The sequence below is a fragment of the Oncorhynchus mykiss genome, chromosome 19 (genome assembly GCF_013265735.2).
Source record: "Oncorhynchus mykiss isolate Arlee chromosome 19, USDA_OmykA_1.1, whole genome shotgun sequence".
NCBI classification, from domain to species: domain Eukaryota; kingdom Metazoa; phylum Chordata; class Actinopteri; order Salmoniformes; family Salmonidae; genus Oncorhynchus; species Oncorhynchus mykiss.
In genome coordinates, this window is record NC_048583.1 from 42,852,772 (window position 1) to 42,877,793 (window position 25,022).

The 25,022-nt window shown below is 43.7% G+C and overlaps 1 protein-coding gene across 1 annotated transcript; it reads left to right on the plus strand.

Annotated features, from left to right (window-relative positions):
• The first annotated feature begins 9,880 nt into the window (after positions 1-9,880).
• On the plus strand, positions 9,881-24,571 carry LOC110498356 (G patch domain-containing protein 2-like). The gene is given in 4 exon segments (XM_036953822.1): positions 9,881-10,197; positions 10,329-10,383; positions 10,385-10,491; positions 21,239-24,571. Coding segments are annotated over 4 exon segments (360 nt in total). The 5' UTR covers positions 9,881-10,090; the 3' UTR covers positions 21,330-24,571.
• The last annotated feature ends 451 nt before the right edge of the window (positions 24,572-25,022 follow it).

Sequence of the window (25,022 nt, forward strand, 5' to 3'; positions counted from 1 at the left end):
GTCTGTGGACCAGCTTTTCAAATAATGTTGATCATAGCTTTTGCCATCTGGGGCCAGAAAATAGGATTCTTTGAATCCCAATAAGAGTTCTCTATTGTCTTTAGTCATATTGTTTACTTAGTGTTTTTTTGTCATACAGCCAATGTTGTAGCTAGCAGTGATTTAAAGCTAGAATCGTTAGTTGAAACAATAACAGAGGTCACCCATGTTTGTTTTGGTAAAAAGCTGAGGGATGGGCTTGGAGAAATGTAACCACTCTCACATTTATAGACAGAGTTATGGATGCAAGGACTGACCATCCATGATATGAAAATGATAGTTTGAAGACATGTTTTGAGGTGTACGTCAGTTGAACTAAGATCATGAGGCAGTTGCAAGTCATGTTCTTCAAGAATCAATGGGCATATTTCATTAATTTATAGTGCAAAACATGTATGTAGCACTAGCAAACTAAGGATAATTGCTTTTTTAATCATCAATGATTACTAAAACGGTAGGACTATTTCCTTTTGAAGGAATGGGAAAAGTCAGGATGATTTTCTCTGAAGCAAATTGTTCTGACCTTGTCAGCATTACTAACTGAGTCATCTGTAAGCCCAGAATGTGACTAGAACAAACAATAATTGTGGGAAACATTGAATCAATTAGGGCCCATTGAGGCCCATTTTCTATCAAATCATAAGACAGTGAGTTGTGCTGAGCAGCCACAGGTTGCTCCCATACCAAGCTGCTTTCAGTCTGACTAGTGCAGAGAAAATAATAAAAAATATGAAAGGAAAAAACATAGCATGCAACTCATTTCTTACTATGTAAAAGTTTCACAAGGTCATTTTGAGAGGCATGTTCACACAATACCTGAATACAGATTTGTTTCCTTGCTCTACAAGTCACGACGCCCCAGGTCTTTAAGCAATCATTATTACCATACAAATAGACAGATCTATTTAACAACCCTCTTTTTATCGCATAACACTTATTCTTTAGTGTTGCTCCTTGAAAGGCATTGAAATGCGGCTCCCCTTTTGCAGCGGAGCGTCTATGGTTGATAAAGGCTCAGAGCAATAGACGAAGCAAGGCTGACATCTTCTTAAGAGATGATAGGGAAACCAAATCAAATAGGATGGAACAGTCAGTCTTTTCACAGATAGGTAGCTCATTCTGCTGGCTGGGAGTTTACATCCCTAGTGGCGCTCTGCCTGGGAAAGATAGCTCACTCGGACTCCATTCATTATTTCATTCCCTGTCCCTCTTTTTAAATTTTAAGCCATTTATTTTTGGCTTTAATGAATTGCGTATTTTTCCATTTTTGATGAGGATCTTGGAATTTAGATTTTGAGACAAAATACTTAATCACATTCCTTTTTCATTTATGTGAGAGGCAAAAATCAATTATTTTTATTAGACAAAGCAGATTGCAATGGAATGGGTAGCATCTAGAAACAAAGGATTCAGAGTGGCCCAGATAAGTGTTATTCTTGCCCCCTGAGGTAAAAGCGTGTGGCTTGGGTTATTAAACACTTTGCAAACATTTGCCCTCTCATCCAGGCAGAAAAATAAGTAGTATAGCAGTACCAACAATGATACTTTACCATACTGTTAAATTATTAGACATTATAAAACATTGTCCTATATTGTAAAACTACAGTATTACAGGCCCAATTGGGAACTAATCACAAAATCCTTCAACTATCTGTAAAAAACTATCTGGCTTTAGACATCTATTCTAACACTGGTCCTTCAAACCAGATCCAACAGAAAGTACTAGAGCATAAGGATGCACAGGCTGTGCAAGATGGCCTTTTTTTTAACAATATCCATTGGTCATCACAGTCATATTTGACATATGATGCATTTCTTGCATATTTTCTTGTCTTGCTTTTGTTGACCTGACATTCTAATACCCATATGCCCTCTCTTGTGGAGGGGAGAGTCTCCTCTGTGGCAGAGCTACTGGCTGGAAGGAGTTACCTCAAATATGGACTATTTACTGCTCAACTTAATCAAGCATGCACAACTCTACAGGATTTTCGGCTTGGTGCTTCTTGAAGAGCGCTTTGCTATCATACCCCATGCATTCTTGACAAATCCCTTTGAAAATGATTTGTAAAAATGTACTTGAAAAGAAGAATTACATGACAGATAAAACATATCACCAGTGAAAGGCTAGACAATGTATGTTGAGAAATTGGGAAGACGGTAGAAACAATGAATATTAAGTGCCTTAGAATCTAAAGCTGTCCTGCCGACTAAATTGAAACTGTATATCCTGAGGGGGCAAGGTTTCCAAATTGCTAATTACCGCCTCTGAAAGGGGTCTGTTTCTGATATGTTTGCTTGTGAAAGCCTGGCGCTTAATGAAGCGGTGGCAGTTTTTTTTTATTGCCCCTCTCCGGCTCTCAGGCCTCTCCCCGGACTTCCTCCCAGGCCAGAACAATGGCAGGCCCAGGAGCCCAGCTCTCCCACAGGCCCGGCGAGAGGAGGCCGGGGGCTTGGTACTGAGGAAGCCGCTCGGCACGCTGAAATATGGAGGAGACAGATAAGGTGGCAGCGGCACAGAGAGGCCCTCTCCCATGGGCCCAAAGGGAAATGTGCAGTTATTAAGAGGAAGATGAGAGAGATTAAATGGCCTTTGTGCTCATTTTCACAGAGACTTTTCTTTTTTTCATTATTAGGCCAGCCTTCATCTGAGAGATGAAAGGAGTGGTAAATGACTTTTCACTTCATTCAGCCACACATTGGTTTTGAGGAAAACTTCCATTACTGGCACTTGCCAGACATGATAAAAACACTAATATCTATTGTTTTAAAAAGTCTTATATACATTAAATGTATTGGTCTTGCTCCACACACAAGGAACAATGTCACTTTGAGGGAAGTTTTCTGCAAACCACTGGAAATTATTTTTTCATACTAACTATATTATTGGCCTACAGGTAGGCATCATTGCTTGCCTGGTCAAGAAAACATAAAGTTGACCTGACATGATGTATGTACTGTTATAACCTGGGAGGTTCGAGCCCTGAATGCTGTTTGGCTGACAGCCGTGGTATATCAGATCGGATACCACAGGTATGACAAAACAGTTATTTTTACTGCTTTAATTATGTTGGTAACTAGTTTATAATAGCAATATGGCACCTCAGGGGTTTGTGGTATTTGGTCAATATACCACGGCTAAGGGCAATGTGTCGTGCCTAAGAACAGCCCTTAGCCGTGGTATATTGGCCATATACCACACCCCCTCATGCCTTATTGCTTAATTATTACCCTCTGGGAAGTTCACTTTTTAAAGAGAACAATACATCTATTCTATTGTTTTCTTGTTGTATGATATTTATAACTATTTTTCTGTTACGGGTAGCCTATATTTATTGTTATTTTATTCCTTATTGTTATTTACTTACTTATTGCTATTCTTGTTGTTTTTTATTAAACAACAATAACATGCTAAACACACAAAAAAACAGAACAAGCATGGAAAACAGTGTTTAAAACCCTTTACAATGAAGATCTGTGAAGTTATTTCGATTTTTATGAATTATCTTTGAAAGACAGGGTCCTGAAAAAGGGACGTTTCTTGTTTTGCTGAGTTTATGTACATGCAGGTAGCGTTAATGTGTAGCGTTAATGTGTACATGCAGATAGCGTTAATGTGTAGCGTTAATGTGTACATGCAGATAGCATTAATGTGTAGCGTTAATGTGTACATGCAGATAGCATTAATGTGTAGCGTTAATGTGTACATGCAGATAGCATTAATGTGTAGCGTTAATGTGTACATACAGGTAGCGTTAATGTGTACATGCAGGTAGCGTTAATGTGTAGCGTTAATGTGTACATGCAGGTAGCGTTAATGTGTACATGCAGGTAGCGTTAATGTGTAGCGTTAATGTGTACATGCAGGTAGCGTTATGTACATGCAGGTAGCGTTAATGTGTACATGCAGGTAGCGTTAATGTGTACATGCAGGTAGCGTTAATGTGTACATGCAGGTAGCGTTAATGTGTACATGTGTAACAGATGTATATGTACTCTCCATGCTTTGTGTTTTCTCAAAATAAATCACTTTGGCCGGTGGTCCCAGTTGAGCATTTATTTCTGTTGTTAAATGGGAAACAGCACGTTAGTTGTGCAGGGCTGAACGGTATTGATGGCTGTCGATGGCAAAATCTGTAGCATGAAGACAACTGTGTTAGCAGTGGCTTATGTGACCATTACATCGATGTATGCTAGCTAACACACTTATTTACAGCAATCGTATGCCAAAGCACATCCCGGAAAGCCCCTCAATCCCTAACAGGTACCATATACCCACACATGTATAAATCAGTAACGTACCGCAAACTTGTACACATTGTAAAATAGAAAATAGAAAACAGTATTCAGAACGTGACCTACCCCTTGCATCACATTTTCATACTGGGGAGACCTGACGTTCACGATCTCCCCCTATCTGTAAGCGGAACCAATCACAACACACCTTATTGTCATCAGAGTTGAACTAACCAATAAGAATGCTTGAACATTAAATACACATTTCTTTAGAGGCAAGTGGAAACATAACCAACCCTGTTACATTCTCCCCTGCTGAATTACACTTGCATACTATAAAGAAACAAAATGAGGTATGCAATACCTTGCAATACATATGTCACCACACATTCCAGTGCAAAGACTATTCTCTAAAGATAATTAGTGTCACACCCTGACCATAGTTTGCTTTGTATGTTTCTATGTTTTGGTTGGTCAGGGTGTGATCTGAGTGGGCATTCTATGTTGGATGTCTTGTTTGTCTATTTCTATGTCTGGCCTGGTCATTGTCTCTGATTGGGAACCATATTTAGGTAGCCTGGGTTTCACTGTGTGTTTGTGGGTGATTGTTCCTGTCTTTGTGTTTGCACCAGATAGGACTGTTTGGGGTTTTCACATTTCTTGTTTTTGTATCCAGTTGTTTATGTGTACATTTCCGTATTAAAAGAACCATGGACACTTACCACGCCGCATATTGGTCCTCTGATCCTTTTCGCCTCTCCTCTTCGGAAGAAGAGGAGGAAATCTCTTACAATTAGGGGAATTCAAAGACCCCGTAGGTAAACATGCCTGTTACATGTTCAGTACACTCAGTGACAATAAGAACCTCAGACAGAAAAACCTTGGCCTACATGACCTCTGACCCATTACCTCAATGGAGTCCCTTGAAAGTTAAAAGTAAAAAAAAAATGTTGGGGGGAGGCTACAGACTTGGATTCTAATCCTACACCCACACAGGTACTCTAATGAATTCTGTATGAAAAACCCTCTGTGTCTGCATAGTCTCACTGGGTGTTTCCTAACCCGACCGACCAGCCCCTGACCTGACAGTCCTAACAGAGTTATCATTACGTTTAACCTGTTCAACTACAACCAACATTGGTGGGTCACTATCCACAGTCGATGGGTAGTCAAGGTCAAGGGTTCTGTGACTGTTGCTGGAACTTGTGCCACCAGCGGCATCTTCAGAATGCCTTTCTTCCTCAGAGGGTTTGGACAATTCCAAAGAGGTTGCTTTTTTTGGGAGAGGTTGCTCTCCCAAAAATTCCCAAGCTTCCTCTTTCCACGTTCACCCTTATTCGTCAGCAGCACCCGATCACCGATCTCCACTGGAGCTCCTCTGATCTTCCTGTTGTAGAGGCCCGCATGCCTCTTCAGCTGTTTGGTTGCCGACACCTGAACCGTCTCCATGGCCTCCCTCAGGTCTCTCGTCAGGGACTTGATGTACTCGTCATAGTCTACAACATCTGAGTCTTGCAGCACAGTACCAAACATCATGTCGACAGGCAGACGTGGGGTTCTCACAAACATCAACTGGAAAGGGGCCTGGCCCGTGGTTTCATGGACTGTACAGTTGTAGGCAAAGGTCAACGACTTCAGCTTCTGGGGCCACCTGTGCTTCGCTCTCGTAGGTAAAGCCCTGATCATGTTTCCCAGCATTCTATTGAACCTTTCGACTCACCCGTTCCCCATCGGATGGTACTGAGTTGTGTGCGACTTCTGGACTCCTGCAGCACTCAACAACTCAGAAATCAATTTACTTTCAAAGTTGACCCCTTGGTCAGAGTGGATACAACGAGGAAAACCATACACACAGAAGTTGTTTTTCCACAGCTGAAGGGCCACTGCTTTAGCTGATTGGTTCGGACACAAGAAGGCATGGGCCATCTTAGTAAAATGATCAGTGACGACCAGAACATCCAATGACTTGTTGTTGGAGTCTTCAGCAGACCAGAAGTCCACACACACCAACTCGAGGAGCTCAGTCGTGATGATGTTCTCCAGTGGAGCTCTATCCTCTGGCTCGGGGGCCTTACTGAACACACACCTCTTGCAGGTCTTGACATACTCTCTCACATCCGACTCTAGACCATGCCAGAAGAACCTCTGTCTTGTCAAGTACAACGTCCGCTGTTGCCCCTGATGACCGGCTTCATCGTGGACACCCTTCAAAACTGTCGCCCTCATGGAGGTGGGTACTACATACTGGTACGTTTTCTTCTTTGACATCAAACTTTTGGTAACGCGATATAGTACACCCATTTTCAGAGTGATCTTCTCCCAGGTCTTCAGAATCCGCAGAGCCTCGATTGGTTCATGGCCACGTTCCCTCCTAGAAGGTCTACGTCCCCTTTCCACGTAGAAGACAACTCTGGCGAGTGCATCATCCTGGCGCTGCTTTGATATCAGGTCGTTACGGGACAGCACTCTCACATCTGACATCTCAGATGGCACCAGTGACTGAGTGAGCTGAGGCAGTAGCAGCGCACAGTTCTGTAGACCAGCCTCCTCTTGCGACCTCAGGACTGCTGACACCGCTTCCTTTGACAGAGAACCAGGAGAAGGATAGGTGGTAGTTTGGCAGTCCATGACAATTTCACAGGCATCTGCCTCAATTGACGGTGAGCAGCTTTCGAGGTCGAATGGGTGGTTCGACCAGCGGAACACATCTTGCACCTTCTCAGCATGTACTCCCGCAGCTTCTTCCAGCAAGGCCTTGTATGGAACCCTTGTGATACGGTGGAGAGCGCTCGGCTGCACAAATGGCTGTCTACTGAGTGCATCAGCAATGACATTTTTGGGACCGGGGATGTACTTTATGTCAAACTCGAATGGAGCGAGTTTAGCAACCCATCTTTGTTCACAGGCGTCCAATTTGGGCTTGGATAGGATGTACGTTAATGGGTTGTTGTCTGTCCATACAGGAAAAGGCTTGCCCCAGCGTAAAGCAAAAACTCTAACCTATGGGCAGGATACTTTAACTGTGCATAAGTAAGAGATTTGCTAGCGAATGCTACGGGCCTGGCTGCAGACCCATCCTCTGGCACTTGGAAGAGGACAACACCTAATCCATTACTAGATGTGTCTACAGACAACAAGAAAGGTCTACTAAAATCAGGGTGGGCTAGCATGACCTGATCGAGGAGAGCTTGTTTCAATCGACTAAAGGCCTGTTTGCACTCACCAGTTCAGTCTGCTGCTGTGAGTTTTCTATGTATTCCTCTTTTCCTCTTGCCTTTCCCATGGCGTGGTGCCTTCGTCCCAGTTGTCAGCCCATGCAGCGGCTTAGCGATGGTGGAGCACCCCTCAATGAACTGCTGGTAATAGACTATCATTCTGAGAAAGGACCGAATCTTCCCCTGGGAGGGCACGTCCGTGTTATCCTCCATGAGATCCTTCTCTGTCATCCCTGCAATAGCCTCCACTTTTTTTGGGTCTGTGGCCACACCTCCTTCACTGTTGACATGCCCCAAGAACCGCACTGACCTTTTCATGAAATGGCATTTCTTTGGAGACAGTTTCAGATTGTGGGCCTTGAGACGCTCAAAAACTGACTCCAAGCGTTGCAATCCAAGTTCTTCAGTCGGGGCAAAAACCAGCGCATCGTCCAGGTAGCATAGAAGGCTAGAAAAATGTTGATCCCCAAAAATGCTCAACATCATCCTCATGAATGTAGATGGGCTGTTGCATAGTCCTTGTGGAAGACGGTTATATTCATATAACCCAAAAGGAGAAGTGAAGGCTGTAAACTTCTTGTCTTCTTCATGTACCTCCACATTGTAGTAGCCTGAGGTCAAATCCATTGTAGAGAAGAAGGCATTGCCACCCAGGGCCGCCAGAGAATCAGCTTGGTGAGGTACTTTGAGTATCCTTTACGGTGCGAGCATTGAGCCATCGGAAGTCTGTACACAGTCTCAGATCGCCAGACTTCTTCCAGACCAGCACGAGCGGGGAGGCATACTCACTGCTGGATTTCCTGATTATCTCTTGCTCTTCCATCTCATCCAAGGCCTGCCTGAGCTTGTCATAATGGTTAGGGGAGAGCCTACGGTAAGGTAGCCTAAAAGGCTTAGTGTCACTGAGTCTGATGCGATGGACATATCCAGTAGCCTTCCCGCAATCTAGTTTGTTCCGGGAGAAGATACACTCGTAGCGGGCTATTAGCTGAACTAGCCTGGCCATACACTGATGCGACAACTGAGTGTACTCAATGTCAATGTCACCTAGCCCTAACTCGTGCAACATCTCACTTGTCACTCTGTGCGGTTTTACGGCACTGTCAACAGTCAAGCTATCTCCACTACCATTGTCAAAGTCTTGATTGTCATCCATTTTGTGTACCTGCTGCACCAGGGGGACCGGTTCGGCAGTGGGCCCATCTATGTAGTCAGTGTCAAAGTCCTCTAATGCCATGCAAGGAAAAACGTCCACTATCTTGGCATTGCGTCTCACTGTTATCGGCTTTGGTGAGGGATTGATAACTTTGACAGGGACCCAGCCATCACTCCACCATGTCGCTACTGTTCTCCCCACTAGAATGTTTTTCGGTCTTGAGCGTGCCCTCGTAGGCACCGGGGGGGGGGGGGGGGGGGGCCCGTGCAAATAGTCTGGGTGTCACGTCCTGACCATAGAAAGCCTTTATTTTCTATGGTGGAGTAGGTCAGGGCGTGACTGGGGGGTGTTCTAGTTTAATATTTATATGTGTAGTCTAGTTTTTGTATTTCTATGTTGGCCTGGTATGGTTCCCAATCAGAGGCAGCTGTCTATCGCAGCCTTTTCCCACCTGTTGTTTGTGGGATCTTGTTTTTGTATTTTTGCTTTTGAGCCCTACAAGGCTGTACGTTTGTTTCTCTTTATTGTTTTGTTGCTGGTTCACATTTAAATAAATCACGCTGCGCCTTGGTCTACCAATTTTGACAAGCGTTACACTGGGTAGCCATTCAATTAGCTGTTCAGTAATCTTATGGCTTGGGGGTAGAAGCTGTTAGGAAACCTTATGGACCTAGACTTGGCGCTGGAGTCTTTGATAATTTTAGGGCCTTCCTCTGTCGCCGCCTGGTATAGAGGTCCTGGATGGCAGGACGATTGGCCCCAGTGATGTACTGGGCCGTTCGCACCACCATCTGTACTGCCTTGCGGTCGAAGGCCGAGCAGTTGCCATACCAGGCAGTGATGCAACCATTCAGGATGCTCTCGATGGTGCAGCTGTATAACTTTTTGAGGATCTGGTGACCCATGACAAATCTTTTCAGTCTCCTGAGGGGAAATAGGTTTTGTCGTGCCCTCTTCACGACTGTCTTGGTGTGTTTGGACCATGATAGTGTGTTGGTGACGTGGACACCAAGGATCTTGAAGCTCTCAACCTGCTCCACAACAGCCCCGTCGATGAGAACGGGGGTGTGCTCGGTCCTCCTTTTCCTGTAGTCCATGCTATAGTCCATGCTATATAAGATGTGAAGCAACCACCTTGGCCTTATGAAGGGTCTATGAAAGATATATTAAGACTAACACAATTGTTGTGCATTTAAAATGGGTCCAAATCATTGTTATGTTAGTTGAACAAAACACCTTCATAGTCATCTGCATTCTGCTTTAACATCTGAGGATGCTGATTGTTGTAGTTTACACCAGCAGCTTACACTGTCCTCCTATCCTAGACACACCTATAAGCTAGTATCAACTTACACCATACTCATCATATTCATGTGCTATTGACATAAATACTGGAGCTGTAATCCACCAGCTTACCTGTATTCCTCTCTCCCTCTCCCCCAGCAGCATGATGGATGAGCTGGTGCATGACCTGGTGTCAGCCCTGGAGCAGACCTCAGAGCAGGCCAAGCTCCAAGCTCTCCTCCCAGAGCAGAGGAGCTCTGGGAGGAGATGGTTCTGAGCCCTTCTGTAGCAGCGCAGGTAGATCCTCCGACGTCGGGGATGGAAACACCGCTGTGACTCCCCCCTCCACCCCATGGAGCATGGCTGCTGCCTCAGTGAGGCTGAGGCCATCAAAACCAAACCAACCACTCATGGCCTGAGTAGGACTCCTTCACAGAGAACACCCTGGAACGGCCATTTTAAGAGGAGGCGGATGGTCAAACGCATGACCTCAGACGTGACGGTCAGCCTGCAGCAGAAGTTGACGGTGTCAGGAGTGGATAGCGAGTGGAGTGGGAACCACAAGTCATCCAAAAAATAAATGTCTGTCCAGGCTGACGAAGGGTCTGGAGGCTGGGTGGGAGTGGGAGTGGGAGGCTGATGCAGTGGGTCTCAGGGTAGAGGAGTGCTGGACGGATAAGATCCCACTGGTCCGAGAGCAATGAGAGGCTTGTGATGAGAACATGTCTGAAGGGTAATGTTCTAAACATTATGCATATACCTAAACATCACTTTCATTTTATTTGTGTGTGAGAAAATATCTATTTGGGCAAAACAATCATTTAACATCCTATAGGATAGAATATTTTAGGATACTGAAATAGTCTTACTTTTTACATGAAGAGGTTTCATTGAGCAATTCCTAAATATTACATCATATTTGCAACCTTTGCAATATTTACAACATATCCATTGTAAAATATGTTATTGTTAGCCTTTGTTGACACAGACCAAGTCAAACTGCAAATCACCCTTAAATTTACCCTTTATGTGGTGAAGTTACTGAAGCAGTTTGGCCCGTAATATAAAAGTCATGGGCATAACTACTATCTGACAGAGGCAATTAAACACAGCGACATTTAAAATGATCTATACTGCCTGTCTTCATCTAGTTGTCAATATTCAATGTGGCCCCATCTAAAACAAAAAGTGTATCACATTGATGCTTCTGCACCTTCAAGTATTCAAATAAAAAATGAATGACATTCCCCTCTCCTGCTCATCTCCTCTCTCTCTTTCTGAGGTGATCAGTCGGGAGGGGTCACTCATTCTTTGGCCGCAAGGCATCACTCAGCTCATTACTTTGTTGGGAGAAATATTGTCACAAATGAATGTCACTTGGTGAGGTATTGATTGGTTTCAAAATTAATTTCTATCTTATTCTTGATAATTGAAGTTATAGTTGCCCTGAGTTCAACTGACTGCATTCCAATGCATTTATTTGTTCAAAATGAGATATACAACCTTCTATAAGTGACATTGGAACCAATCAATTACCATGCTGTCATATTAATTATAATAATGGGATTACTAAATAGGCTTATACAGTCCTGCCTGGCCACTGTAGGCTTCAGCCAGAGGTCAACATTTTTACATAAATGATCAAGCCTGACATCTGATACCATCAACACAGAGGCAATCATCAGTATCAGTATACTACATTAGTATGAAAATAGAAAGTAGGACCATGGCGCAATAGGCTGGTCCCATATCAGTGCATGGTGCTGCCTGTGTGTAAATCTGGTTGGTCTCTTTCCTCCCATGTCCATCCCACTGCTAGACACCTGCCTCCACTGGGTATTCCCCTTGATGATCTCATTATCTGTTGGCTATAAAAAAAAATAGGGAGAAGACGTCTGTGGTAACCAATAATAGGGATACAGAGGGCTTTACATCTTCTGGTTTAATTTGTGCTGACCTCTTAATGGTACTTGTTTTCTTACTTTATGGAAAAATCAATAACAGTTCTGACAGAAAACAGCTCAGAAGAAGAAATAAATGGGAACACTGTGGCACACTGTCAATCATTTCTCACTTACACAACAGCACACTGCTGATTGCTGCTCAGTAGACTGCCGCTCTGTACTGAGGACTGAACAATCTATGGGTTAAGTCCTACTGAAGCCCAAAGAGATGGAAAAATGGTATCAAGTAATGGAGGGTTGACAGTGGTACAACAGCCATATTTAGATATCAGGAAATGCTATGATCCATCTGATGTTTTAGAGTTAAAGACACTTTAGAGTGTCTTAAAGTGTCTTTTAAACTTTTAGGGTTCAGTGGTCTCTCTCTGTTCGTTCCATTAACCTCTTCATATTCCGTGTTTGATCTCTGAAACGTCCCTTGCCTCAAGGTCACAGCTCATGCAGTATGTGCCCAGACCAGAGCCTGCCTTTAGCCAACCAAGTGCATGGGTAGCAGATGTTGGCAGCTCCAGCTGGGCATCCTTGATTAGAGTAGCATTGGCCTACTGGCAGGATGGCCACCTGGTGCCAAGTCTGGCCCAGAGAGCAGGCCTCACCTGTAGGTGAAGGCACACAGAGAGACAGCCACTGTCTTCAGCTGTGGTGGTGGTACTATTGGTGGACAACCTTGTCACCGGAGAAACAGAAGCCATTGGCGTGCATTTGTCACACTCCACTCCATAATTTTGTCATTTGGATTTTTTTGAAAACTCTACGAGGAGTTTTGTTTTAGAGCTGTATTCCATTTGCTGAAGTTCATTTTCAGCAATCTCTGAGACTAATCCAATTACAGGAGCTCAGGGAGGGTGGGATAACCTTATAATCAGACGCCTATGGAAGAGGGCATGGATTTGGGCTGGGGTGGCTTGTTTGAAGAGCCTACAGATCCATTGTTATCAGCGCTTTGCCCCCCTCTGTCTTTGTCTCTTTATTCCTCTGCTGAATGAACCCAGGCTCAAATAAATGGCGGCCGACTCGTAATCTCTGAGCAAACTAGCCTGCCTCTCCCAGGAGCCAGGGATTATATCCTATTGGATAGTGTGTTTTTGCTTCACGGAAAAGAAGGGAGCTTTTGTTCCACACTGGAATGCAGTTTTCATGTCTTGTAACATGTAACCGTCCTTGTATTCATTTAGTGCCACCATGGTTGTAGGGAACATCAGTGTGAAGACTTATTTAGTGACATGGTGCCTGATGTATGTGATGGTACTTCTCTGGGATGAAGAAATGGAAGGTGAGTGTTTTTGATGACCGTTACCTGTAGTTGATACTAACACAGGGATGATTCCTTTTCTCGTAACTGCATGTAAAACAGACTAAGTTTGAATAAAATGTTAGTTAACTTTTCCTGACAAAGGTCATGGGAGATGAGAGAGAGGTGTTTCCCAACTGGTCTCAAGAAAAATGGCAGCCTCATGACCTTATTCATGGTCATTAAATAGATAGCACTTAATGGAAATGGTTTCACATTGGCTCAGGGCTGCTCCCAGCGACATCACGTTAGACCTTTAATATGGATAAATACTTCATGTGTGGCTCTAATTCATTGTTTATACCTGTGATCTTTTTCAAACTTTGCACCAAATCCCCCTATAGGAAGCAAACACGTTTTCAACTCAGAAATGGAAGAAGCTGTTCTTCCGCTGCCACCTGTGAGTCATACCTTCTTTGTGGAGGAGCACTTTTCTAAATGTTCTGCTATTAACCCGTTACACTACCTGTCCGTATACATGTTGAGAATTGCATATTTGGGCACTGATAAAAGCCTAAATTGGAACGTGGTGGCTGTACAACAACATGCTATAAATGACGTCAGAGCTCAGGCTCTGCCCTTCGCGGTGCTGTATGGGTTTTGACTAACGACAGCCGTTCTGAGAAGTTGCCTTAAACCCTCCTGCTAATTGGGCAACTTTTGAAAATGTTTTGTTTTCTGATTGAGGGAAACGCTGTAAATTAAGAAGACTCAAAGTATTTTTAAAGATGAGACGTTGATGATTATAATAAATACTGCTTTGAAGTCTTACAAGCAAGCCAAGAGTCCAAATGTGCACATCACTTTTCCATATCATAAAACTCTTGTCGTATACAGTGTCAACATTTATGACCACTATGTTTGATTTTTATTTATTTTATTTCACCTTTATTTAACCAGGTAGGCCAGTTGAGAACAGGTTCTCATTTACAACTGCGACCTGGCCAAGATAAAGCAAAGCAGTGCAACACAAATAACATACACACACTTACACATGGAATAAACGTACGGCCTGTATGTACAGTTGATGTACAGTTGATGTACAGTTGATGTACAGTTGATGTACAGTTACAAGATGACATGGCATCATAACCTGGGTTGTTCTGAACAGAATGTGCCTCTGGTTGTCTACCATGAAGAAGATTTACCACTGAACACGCACCTGATGCACGCATGAGTCTTTTCTGTGTTCACCTACGATCCGTTTCGCTGAACTGACCTGTGAAAGCGTAACACTGTCAGATTGTATTTTCTAATTTAGCTAGTCATGTTGACAATAGAACACGCTTTCAAATGATGCCCACCTGACCCAGATTGCGATTTAAAATGGTCTGTTTTTTGATTGCCTAAACAACAACAGTAATTGTGTGATGGCGGGGATGCAGGGCTGTGTTCCAAACAAAACAACTCGTTGTGCACACTGGAGAGGTGTGTGGCCACTTAGAGACACCAGTTAGTCATCTCACTCGAACCCTTGTAATTTCTCTGTTTTATGTTGCACCTACCCCACATTTTACAAGAATATTTGTATCATGTTTCTGAATGTATCCAGAGTATTTTCAGATTTCGTTATCCACAAATGCGGCAAAAAGTATAGTAAAATTAAAATGCACATAAAATCAACAGCTTCATTTTTGGATTCAGTCATGTCAGGTAAACTGTTGTGTCCTCAATATTGGTCGAATAATTTTCCTATAATCTCCAAACTTTTCCCTTTCAATTGGTACTATGCTTATGTAAATGCATTGGAATGCATTTCATATTCTGTAAATGTAGCTCTATCCATATTGTCATGCCCTGACCACAGTAAGCTGTTTTTTCTGTGTTGGTTGGGGTGTGATGGTGACTTGGGTGGGTCATCTAGGTGAATTTGTATTTCTATGTTGGCCTGATATGGTTCCCAATCAGAGACAACTGTTTATCGTTGTCTCTGATTGGGGATCATATTTAGGCAGTCATTTCCCCTTTGTGTTTCGTGGGATCTTGTCTATGTTTAGTTGCCTGTCAGCCTTATTTGTATAGCGTCATGTTTCGTTCGTTGATTTTGTTGTTTTTTGTTCAGTGTTCATTCATTAAAAGAGAATGTAGGCATACCACGCTGCGCCTTGGTCCATTCCATGTGACGATCGTTACACATATAGGCATTCCCATGAGTGTAAAGGTTTAAGGAGAGTATTGGGAGCCAGATTAAGATTATACTGTACATTAGTGATGGGGGAAATATCGACACAGTTACATATCAAGATATTATTTTGGACGATATAACGTTATATTATTGTTTACAATATTGCAATATTTTTACACTAGTCAATCAAATTTCAATCATAAAAAAAGCCCTTCTATAAAGCCCTTCGTACATCAGCTGATGTCACAAAGTGCTGTACAGAAACCCAGCCTAAAACCGCAAACAGCAAGCAATGCAGGTGTAGAAGCACGGTGGCTAGGAAAAACTCCCTAGAAAGCCAAGAACTAGGAAGAAACCTAGAGAGGAACCAGGCTCCACCCGGCATAGCCGGAGATTATAACAGAACATGGTCAAGATGTTCAAATGTTCATAGATGACCAGCAGGGTCAAATAATAATAATCACAGTGGTTGTCGAGGGTGCAACAGGTCAGCACCTCAGGAGTAAATGTCAGTTGGCTTTTCATAGCCGATCATTCAGAGTATTTCTACCTCTCCTGCTGTCTCTAGAGAGTTGAAAACAGCAAGTCTGGGATGGGTAGCACGTCCGGTGAACAGGTCAGGGTTCCATAGGCGCAGGCAGAACAGTTGAAACTGGACTAGCAGCACGGCCAGGTAGACTAGGGACAGCAAGGAGTCATCAGGCCAGGTAGTCCTGAGGCATGGTCCTAGGGCTCAGGTCCTCCGAGAGAGAGAAAGAGAAAGAGAAAGAGAGGAAAAAGAGAGAGAATTAGAGAGAGCATACTTAAATTCACACAGGACACCGGAAAAGACAGGGGAAATACTACAGATATAACAGACTGACCCTAGCCCCCCGACACATAAACTACTGCAGCATAAATACTTGAGGCCTGGAGACACTGTGGCCCCATCCGACGATACCCAGGGACAGGGCCAAACAGGCAGGATATAACCCCACCCACTTTGCCAATGCACAGCCCCCACACCACTAGAGGGATACCTTCAACCACCAACTTACCATCCTGAGACAAGGCCGAGGATAGCCCACAAAGATCTCCGCCACGGCACAACCCAAGGGGTAGTCAGTTGTAGCTGCACCAATACTAAAGTATTACTATAGCCTGTTCTCCTCTTCTTTTTAAATATTGAGCCAATTTGTTTTCAGCACTTTTATTTTCATTACTGATCAAAACTCGTTTTCTCATGGCTCTCTTGTTCCTCTGCAGCAGACATGCGGTGAGCATTGTGTTTGGAACATCGAATCCCAATTGTGAGAATCACAATATATATTGTATCGGCACCTACATATCGTGATTATATCATATCGTGATAATATCTTATCGTGAGGTCCCTGGCAATTCCTGGCCCTATTATACATATGTAAACTGTACTCAGAATATTCTCCTTAAGAGCAGAATATTTATTTTTTAGACAGTCCCTCCATGATTCTGTGATCCAATTTGTTTTGCAAAATCAAAAATTCTACGTAAATTTTACCAATCACTGCACTATTTATGCATTAAACAGTCAAATCATAGTAATATTATTACAAAAATCAAGCATGTGTAATTTTAACCCGCAAATATAAAAAAAATCAGAGGGAAATCCTGGACAGACTGAATAAAGAGCCAGAGAGAGAGAGAGAACTAGAAAAGCTGCGGGATAAGTAGCAATAGTCCTGAAAGGGCCATTAGTTCTTCTTATAGGGGCTGCTGCACATAGCCAGGAGGACGCATGGTGAGGAGATATGCCCTCTACTGCTGTTGAACAGAAAGCAGTGTGCTCCAGATGCTCAGCCGTGTGTCCAGAGGTGGAGGACAGCTGAGGAGAGGCCTGGGGAACCAGGGTCTGGGGAAGGGGGTGGGGAGGGAGGGAGGGATGGTCCAGGAATGCTTGGTTAGGCCAAACGACTTCCACATTCCCTGGAGAGGCCTGGTCCCTCTCACATCTGCTTTTTGGGTGTGTGGGGAGATGGTGCTGACCATCTGGCAGCAGCCTAGTATGAGCCTGCAGTCACCGCCACGCCTGTGCAATATGGCAAAGAACCATACCAGCATGTATCTGACCCCGCCGGTCTCTCTCCCTCGTCACCAAGGTCAACGCTGATCACCACAAAGCAAAATGCAACGCAAACAAGACCGTCAGACTTCCTCTGACCCAATGGACAAAAAGCCTCAAAGGACGGAGCTTGGACGTTTGTGTTACAATTGCCACTTGGCATGCTGTGAGATAATTTAAGACATTTCAAAATCAGTGACTTTATTCCATCCATGGCAGTTTAAATCTAAGGATCTAAAAAACAAAATATGTCATTTTAGCACAATACAGAGATATTAATTCTTAAAATTCACCTTTTGTCAAATAGAACACAGTTCTACATGAACTGCATCAATGTCCACTTCATTAAGACGATTCTTGTAAAAAAAAATTGGTGTAAAACAAATAGATCTATGGAGCTTTTAGTCATGTGTGACCTTGGTGGCTCTATCTCTCAGCCCAAGGTGGCAGAGGTGTGACAGAGGCATAGAGACCCAGGGTAGGGGCCCGTGGCAGAGGTGTGACAGAGGCATAGAGACCCGGGGTAGGGGCCCGTGGCTGAGGGGGGTGTAGGGATGACACGGGGGCCGCCGGGGGCATGGAGAGGGCCAGCCATAGAGTAGCCTGGGCTGGAGCAGCCTTCACAGCAAATGCTGGCCAGTTGTTGTCCGCAGGTCCTGTTCACAGACGGAGGGGAAGGCAGGGGAATCTGCCACGCTCATGTCATCCTCCAGAACGCAGCACAGATTAGATTGGAGCTGACAGCGGAGGATATTCAATTAGATTGTGCATGTCACTCAGTGGTTTCGATCAGTCCTTCTCCATGCCTTGTGGGGAGAGCCCAGTGGGGAGAGCCCAGTGGGGAGAGCCCAGTGGGGAGAGCCCAGTGGGGAGAGCTCCTCTTGTCTTTTTGTGTCATTTTATATTTTTGTCGACCTAGCTAGGGAATTATTTTATTTGGTTATTGAATGTTAATTTTGAAATGATTCATCACAACGTAAATCATTTGTCTTGTTACACATGAGTATTGTCGCTACATAAAGACTGCTTTCTAATTTCAACATGAAATGCATACTGACAATGATATTATTCTTCCTCTTTTGCAGTGATTCTGGCCTAGACAATGTATTCATGTAATATTATTATTCTGTGGCATTTACATGGAGTACCTCTTTTCCCCTCAGAACAGCCTCAATTTGTCAGGGCATAGACTCTACAAGGTGTCGAAAGCGTTCCACAGGGATGCTGGCCCATGTTGACTCCAATGCTTCCCACAGTTGTGTCAAGTTGGCTGGATGTCCTTTGGTTGGTGGGCCATTCTTGATACACACGGGAAACTGTTGCAGTTCTTGACATAAACTGGTGTGCCTGGCACCTACTACCGTACCCCGTTCAAAGGAACTTAAATCTTTTGTCTCAATGCTCAGTCCTTATTTAACCTGTCTCCTCCCCTTCATCTTCACTGACTTGAAGTGGATTTAACAAGTGACATCAATAAGGATCATAGCTTTCACCTGGTCAGTCTGTGTCATGGAAAGAGCAGGTGTTCTTAAGGTTTGGTACTCTCAGTGTACATAACAGGTATGTATGTGCAAATTAAATTAAATACAACTACAGTAATGTAGTAAAATGCAAACAAAAAGCATGTAATAAGCCTTTTAATTCTAGCATTACCAGTTGGTTAAAAGGATGGAGATACAGTATGCCTTTGCTCTTTGTGCGTGTAACAGAATCCTGCGACTAGACAGAAGGAAGTTCCGATACAATAGGCTGGTTGCCAGGCACCCAGGCGGCTCTAATAAGGCGTTGTCATGTCGTGTTAATGAGCGCTGAAGCCTCTGCTAATCTCATTAGCCGTGGTGGGGCGAGGTAGCCCCTGATTTAACAGTTGTCACTACACCTTGACTGTGAGAGGCATGCCCCCTGCGTGCGCCCCGCTGACTGACAGGTCTGTGGAGAGAGCAGTGTCTGGGGACCAGGGTGGTCTACTGTCTGTCTGTCTGCTGTGTGTGTGGTGTGGTGTTGGTGGAGAGTCTGTCAACAAATAGAGAGAGGAATGATGGAGGACAATTAGGAAATAGGCCCTCATGCAGACAGTACTTCATACCATGGTTAATTGTACATCACTAAATTATAAATTGGTGCAGGCCATCCGTGAACACTTTTCTGAACAATCAAACAAAATGTGTAATACAGAATCCTATTCAATTGTTACGGAATTATGTATACATTGTGACTAACAGTTTTGTATTTCCTGCCTGTGCTGTAGGTGATGATGAGCAGAGTGACTGGTTCTTTGAGGGGGAGAGTGGAGAAGGGGGATGGGGATGGGCGTTCCCAGCCTGCTGCCCAGCTGGGACCCAGACACACCTCCTGTCCTAGAGGCATCAGACTTAGCTCCACCCACCTTCCTACAGCCTGCACAGCCCACTAAGAGATGTGATGGTCTTGATTTTGATAACTAATACAAAATACTATGCATTTCCACATGTATCTCTCCAGGCTCTCCTGTTCTGCATCAGGAAAGGCCGGAGGAGGCTGCCCAGGAAGGTGATGGCAGAGTGGCACACTATCGACACAATCTTTTTCCACATGAATGGCTACCAGGCTTTCAATGCTGGTATCTAACAAGTTATGTTATACATACACTGAGTGTACAAAAACATCTTTCCATGACAGTATTTATGCTGCATTTATGCTGCAGTAGTTTATGTGTCGGGGGGCTAGGGTCAGTTTGTTATATCTGGAGTACTTCTCCTGTCCTATTCGGTGTCCTATGTGAATTTAAGTGTGCACTCTCTAATTCTCTCTTTCTCTCTTTCTTTCTCTCTCTCGGAGGACCTGAGCCCTAGGACCATGCCTCAGGACTACCTGACATGATGACTCCTTGCTGTGCCCAGTCCACCTGGCCGTGCTGCTGCTCCAGTTTCAACTGTTCTGCCTTATTATTATTGGACCATGCTGGTCATTTATGAACATTTGAACATCTTGGCCATGTTCTGCTATAATCTCCACCCGGCACAGCCAGAAGAGGACTGGCCACCCCACATAGCCTGGTTCCTCTCTAGGCTTCTTCCTAGGTTTTGGCCTTTCTAGGGAGTTTTTCCTAGCCACCGTGCTTCTACACCTGCATTGCTTGCTGTTTGGGGTTTCTGTACTGCACTTTGAGATATCAGCTGATGCACGAAGGGCTATATAAATAAATATGATTTGATTTGATTTGACATATGCTGACCAGGTGAAAGCTATGATCCCTTACTGATGTCATATGTTAAATCAACTTTAATCAGTGTATATGAAGGGGAGGAAACAGGTTAAATAAGGATTTTTAAGTGTTGGATTGTGTATGTGTGCCATTCAGAGGGTGAGTGGGCAAGAAAAAAGATTGAAGTACCTTTGAACGGGGTACGGTAGTAGGTGCCAGGCGCACCGGTTTGAGTGTGTCAAGAACTGAAATGCTGCTGTGTATCAAGAATGGTACACCACCCAAAGGACATCAAGCCAACTTGACATAACTGGAGTCAACATTGGAGTCAACATGGACCAGCATCCCTTTGGAATGCTTTTGACACCTTGTAGAGGCTGTTCTGAGGGCAAAAGCGGGTGCAGCTCAATATTAGGAAGGTGTTCCTAATGTTTTGTACACTCAGTGTACGTTATACAAAAAAAATGTGTGTGTTGCAGGACAACAGTATATCAGTGTCTGTGGAGAGAATTAAGTATTTATCTCAGGACCTCTACCATTGGCTGCCTTCCATTGGAAAAAGAGACCGGAGACAGGTATATTTGTGTTGACTATTGAATAAGACATTTTGGCTATCTAGCCCTATTTTGGTAGGTCTGGATGAACACCTTCTAAATGTGTTCTGGTTCAGCCCTCTGTGACCGTTACCTGTTTATCCCATTGACATGGTGCCAGACAGCTCCCATCGGAGATGCTCCTCTTCCATCTGCAAAACCAGTTAGGAGCACCGCACAGCACTCATTATTGGCGGCATGGTTAGACTCCGCCTCTTCTGGGCCAATTGGAGCCATTGAGCCCATTCCCTTCTGAAGCTCAATATATTGACAGACATGGTTAACTCTCCTAAATGAACCAGTCACTAAACACAGATTTTGTTATAACCAATGCATGCTACATCAAAGTTTGTACCTCAAGAGACGTGTGTTCAATGTCTGTGAGGTTTAGAACATTGACCAACTCCTCAGAGACAGAATCTCAAAGCGAGACCTTATGACCTCCAGACTCGGGTGTTCATGTAGATCACATCACATCAAGCAGCGTAAAGTTGTGCGTTCTGCTTTGTTGCTGTTGGTGTGGGCTCTCCTGGTCTTTAGTGCATGAGAGGGAATGGTCCCACAGAGAAGGTCATGTTAGGATGAGGACATGGGTAAGGCTGTAGAAACACTTATTAACTTTTGTGATATTAGCCACGTCCCCATCACAGCCTCCTGTGGAAGACTAGCTAGCACAGTCAGGTATATGGGGCAAGCTTGACCTGCGTTTATACTACAGACATCTCTGCAGTTGGATATACGACTCCAATGAATAATAACTGCTGTATTTTCCAAGGTTGTCTTTCTCAAACATAGAATATATTCATGTAGAATCTTTGAATTCCAGTGTTTCTGAGAATGCAAAAAAATATAAATAAATGCAGAAGTTTTTCTAAAGAGTTTTTCTCAAAGCATCCAAGTCAGTTCCTGTACGGTTGGATCTGCATGGGGATTGTTGAGGAGCTGAACAGCCCTCAGCCTGGGACTCTTCCTTATATTGTTTCCAGTTCCACAGTGCCTATTTACAGAGCATTTTTCATTCTGTTTCAAGCCCTCTCTCTCTCTCTCTCTCTCCTGGGCTAGTTCAGAAAGCCCTCCACCATTCCTTGATGAGGGGCAAAAACACGACTGCTATGAAAAGGCTAAACTTCTTAGAGCTTTCTTTTCTTAACTGGTCCTTTCTTCTCCACCTGAAAGGTTCCTTCAGATTCCAGTTTGAGGCATTGTGAATACTAATTTCTATCTATTAAAAAGCCCTCATATCCCTGGCATGCTCTCATTTAAATGCAGTCTCAGGGGAACCCTCTTAATTCCTTTATAGAGGGATTGAAGACCCTTCACTTCAAAAAGTATAAATCATACTCCCAAATGAACGAGGGAGAGAGGGGGATTGACGAGTGGTGCTTCTGATGTGTCCCGTCGGATGGCACAAGCCTGAATCCATCTCCCCAAGCTGCTCAAATCCATCCTCCGGTGAGACGGCGTCTCTGTCCTACTGCTCTCCGGCCCCCAAACTGTCCAGACTTACCCCCTGTCCACACCCCTAACCAAGTCACCCAGCACATACATTACACACGCTTACCAATGCAGATGCATGCAGGCACACACACATTCACTTACATAAACGTCATCAATATTCTTATATAGTGCATCAGCATTGGTACTAAAAGGGTGGAGATATATAGTGCTGTGTCTCTCTAGCAGAGAGCATCGATACTCAGAGTCAGTAACTGTATTATGTAACACATGTAACAATTGCCTTCAGTATGTTTATTTAGATTTTTGAATGATCCATTTTTATCAATGAGCTCTCATGTGTCTATATGTTTTCTTTGTTTCAAAATACCCTTGAAAGAAAAGTGTTTTGTTCTGTAAGGAAAGTATAAACATTAATCTTGTACCTTGCAGAGGTTGAAATGATGCTGGATTAATAAAACCTGTCATCTCCTGTTTAGGGAGAGTTGATGGCAACAATCAGGGATTTGATATGAAGTGCTAAAAGGCTCTATGTGGTTCCATGTTATGTGTCCTTGTACTGTTTGGTCGTGTGAATGGGCACTATGCACAGTGGAACTTAAATCTGAGACTCTGGGATGGTGGCCATGTTAAAATGCATAACTGCCTCCCACCTGTGCCGGGCCACACTCAGGTTATATATATTGACTTATTTATTTCTAAATGACATTTGCGCCGCAAGATAAATCATAGTCTTACGCCATTCCTCTCCCAGTTTTGATTTTAATTGTGAGATCTCGGTGTCAGCAGTAAGTATATTGGTGTGAGTGGCCTATTGATTATTGATTTGGGGCTATTGATCGGCTTCCCAGGAGACCCTAATCCTTTCTGATTCATTTGAATACCTCTATTCATCTTGTGATCCTGCTCACACCTGAGGCGCCATGTAGCCTAATGAAAATAGATGGCCATTTTGTTACTGCTGCTCCTCTCGCTTCTTTTGATGTATTATTTTTAATTGATATATCTGCTTTTGAATGTGTGCGCCCGAATTACAATTGACCCTGTGTCACTGTTGTTTTATTCCTTGCCTAAGGGACCACGCTGCATTTAGGACTGTCTTTGTATGACTCATATGACCTGTAAAATCTACTGCTCAGACATTTTCTTGAATGTCCTCGACATGTCTTTGGAAAAGGTAGTTGTTGTTCATCTGCTTTATTGGATATTTGGTTATTTTTCCATTGCTTAATACAGCTCTGCTATTCTTAACTGTAGATACATTTTCAATCCCCAGTTCTTTGACTTTTCTTTCTTTCTAGTTTACCATTACATTACATTCAAATGTTAAATGTTCCCATGTGCAAGGAAATAACCCTTTTTTGCTACTTATTTTGTAATGTTGCCATGTAAATCTTGCAAGAAGATCAATCTCATGTATTGTATGTTGTATCTGTTAACTGCTTCTCTTGAGCACATCTTAAGGCCAACTCTATTGCAAACCAATTTCCAATTGATTACACCTTTATGTTCAATTTTAGCTGTGTTATCCAGCAGTGAGTTACTGAAACAGCTACAAGGCATGCATAACAAGCCTGTTGCCAGAGGCCTTTTGGTTCCATTTTTTAAACGAGTTGTCTCATTTAGCCTAATGAGCCAGCTGATGGTATTCTACTGTTTGATTAGCATGTGGCTCGGTGTCTCTGTGGGCTCCCTGTGGCCCCTGAGTGTTCCCTGCTCCTCAGCCTGGAGCCTGGATCCTGGAGCAGCAGAAGGGGAGGGGCCAGGCAGGCAGCCACCCTCCACAGGATCTCTCCCTCCAGGCTTCAGTCTAGGCCCCAGAGCGCCTGCCCGATCAGGGCTCCTTGTAATGAGGGGAGAGATGGAAGGATGGACCTCCATGCATTAAGACCATAATGCATCAGGGTATTACTTTTAATACTGCGGGTGTGCCTCAAGACATAATGTGACGTTGAAGCTCGGATCGATTTTTGAATTAAAAACTTAGTTTGCAAAGATTTACTGTGGAGAGTTTAATGTCTGAGCTCTTTATAAGGGGCGCAAATGGCTGGTTATGTTCTATCCGACAGAGGTACGATTGAGGGATCGATAACCGCGTGATTTACTAACTGGACTACAGGCAATCAATAAGTATAAAAGTAAATGAAATATGCATTACTAGGATTTTATTAGAGAGGGGTAGCAGGGAGAGAATAACAGTCAAGCCATTTATTTTTATACCTATTGATTATACAACATAGAGACTTGGCTCAAAGCGTTCCCCACATAGCTCTCTGCACCCCCTGCTGCTGCGCCATCATGTGATTGATGGGTGTTGAGGTCATGGATGGAACACGCAGGCTGTTAAAAGGCTGCCAAGACAGGACCCTCTCCTATCTTAGCACACGCTTGGCCAGTGAGGTTTAT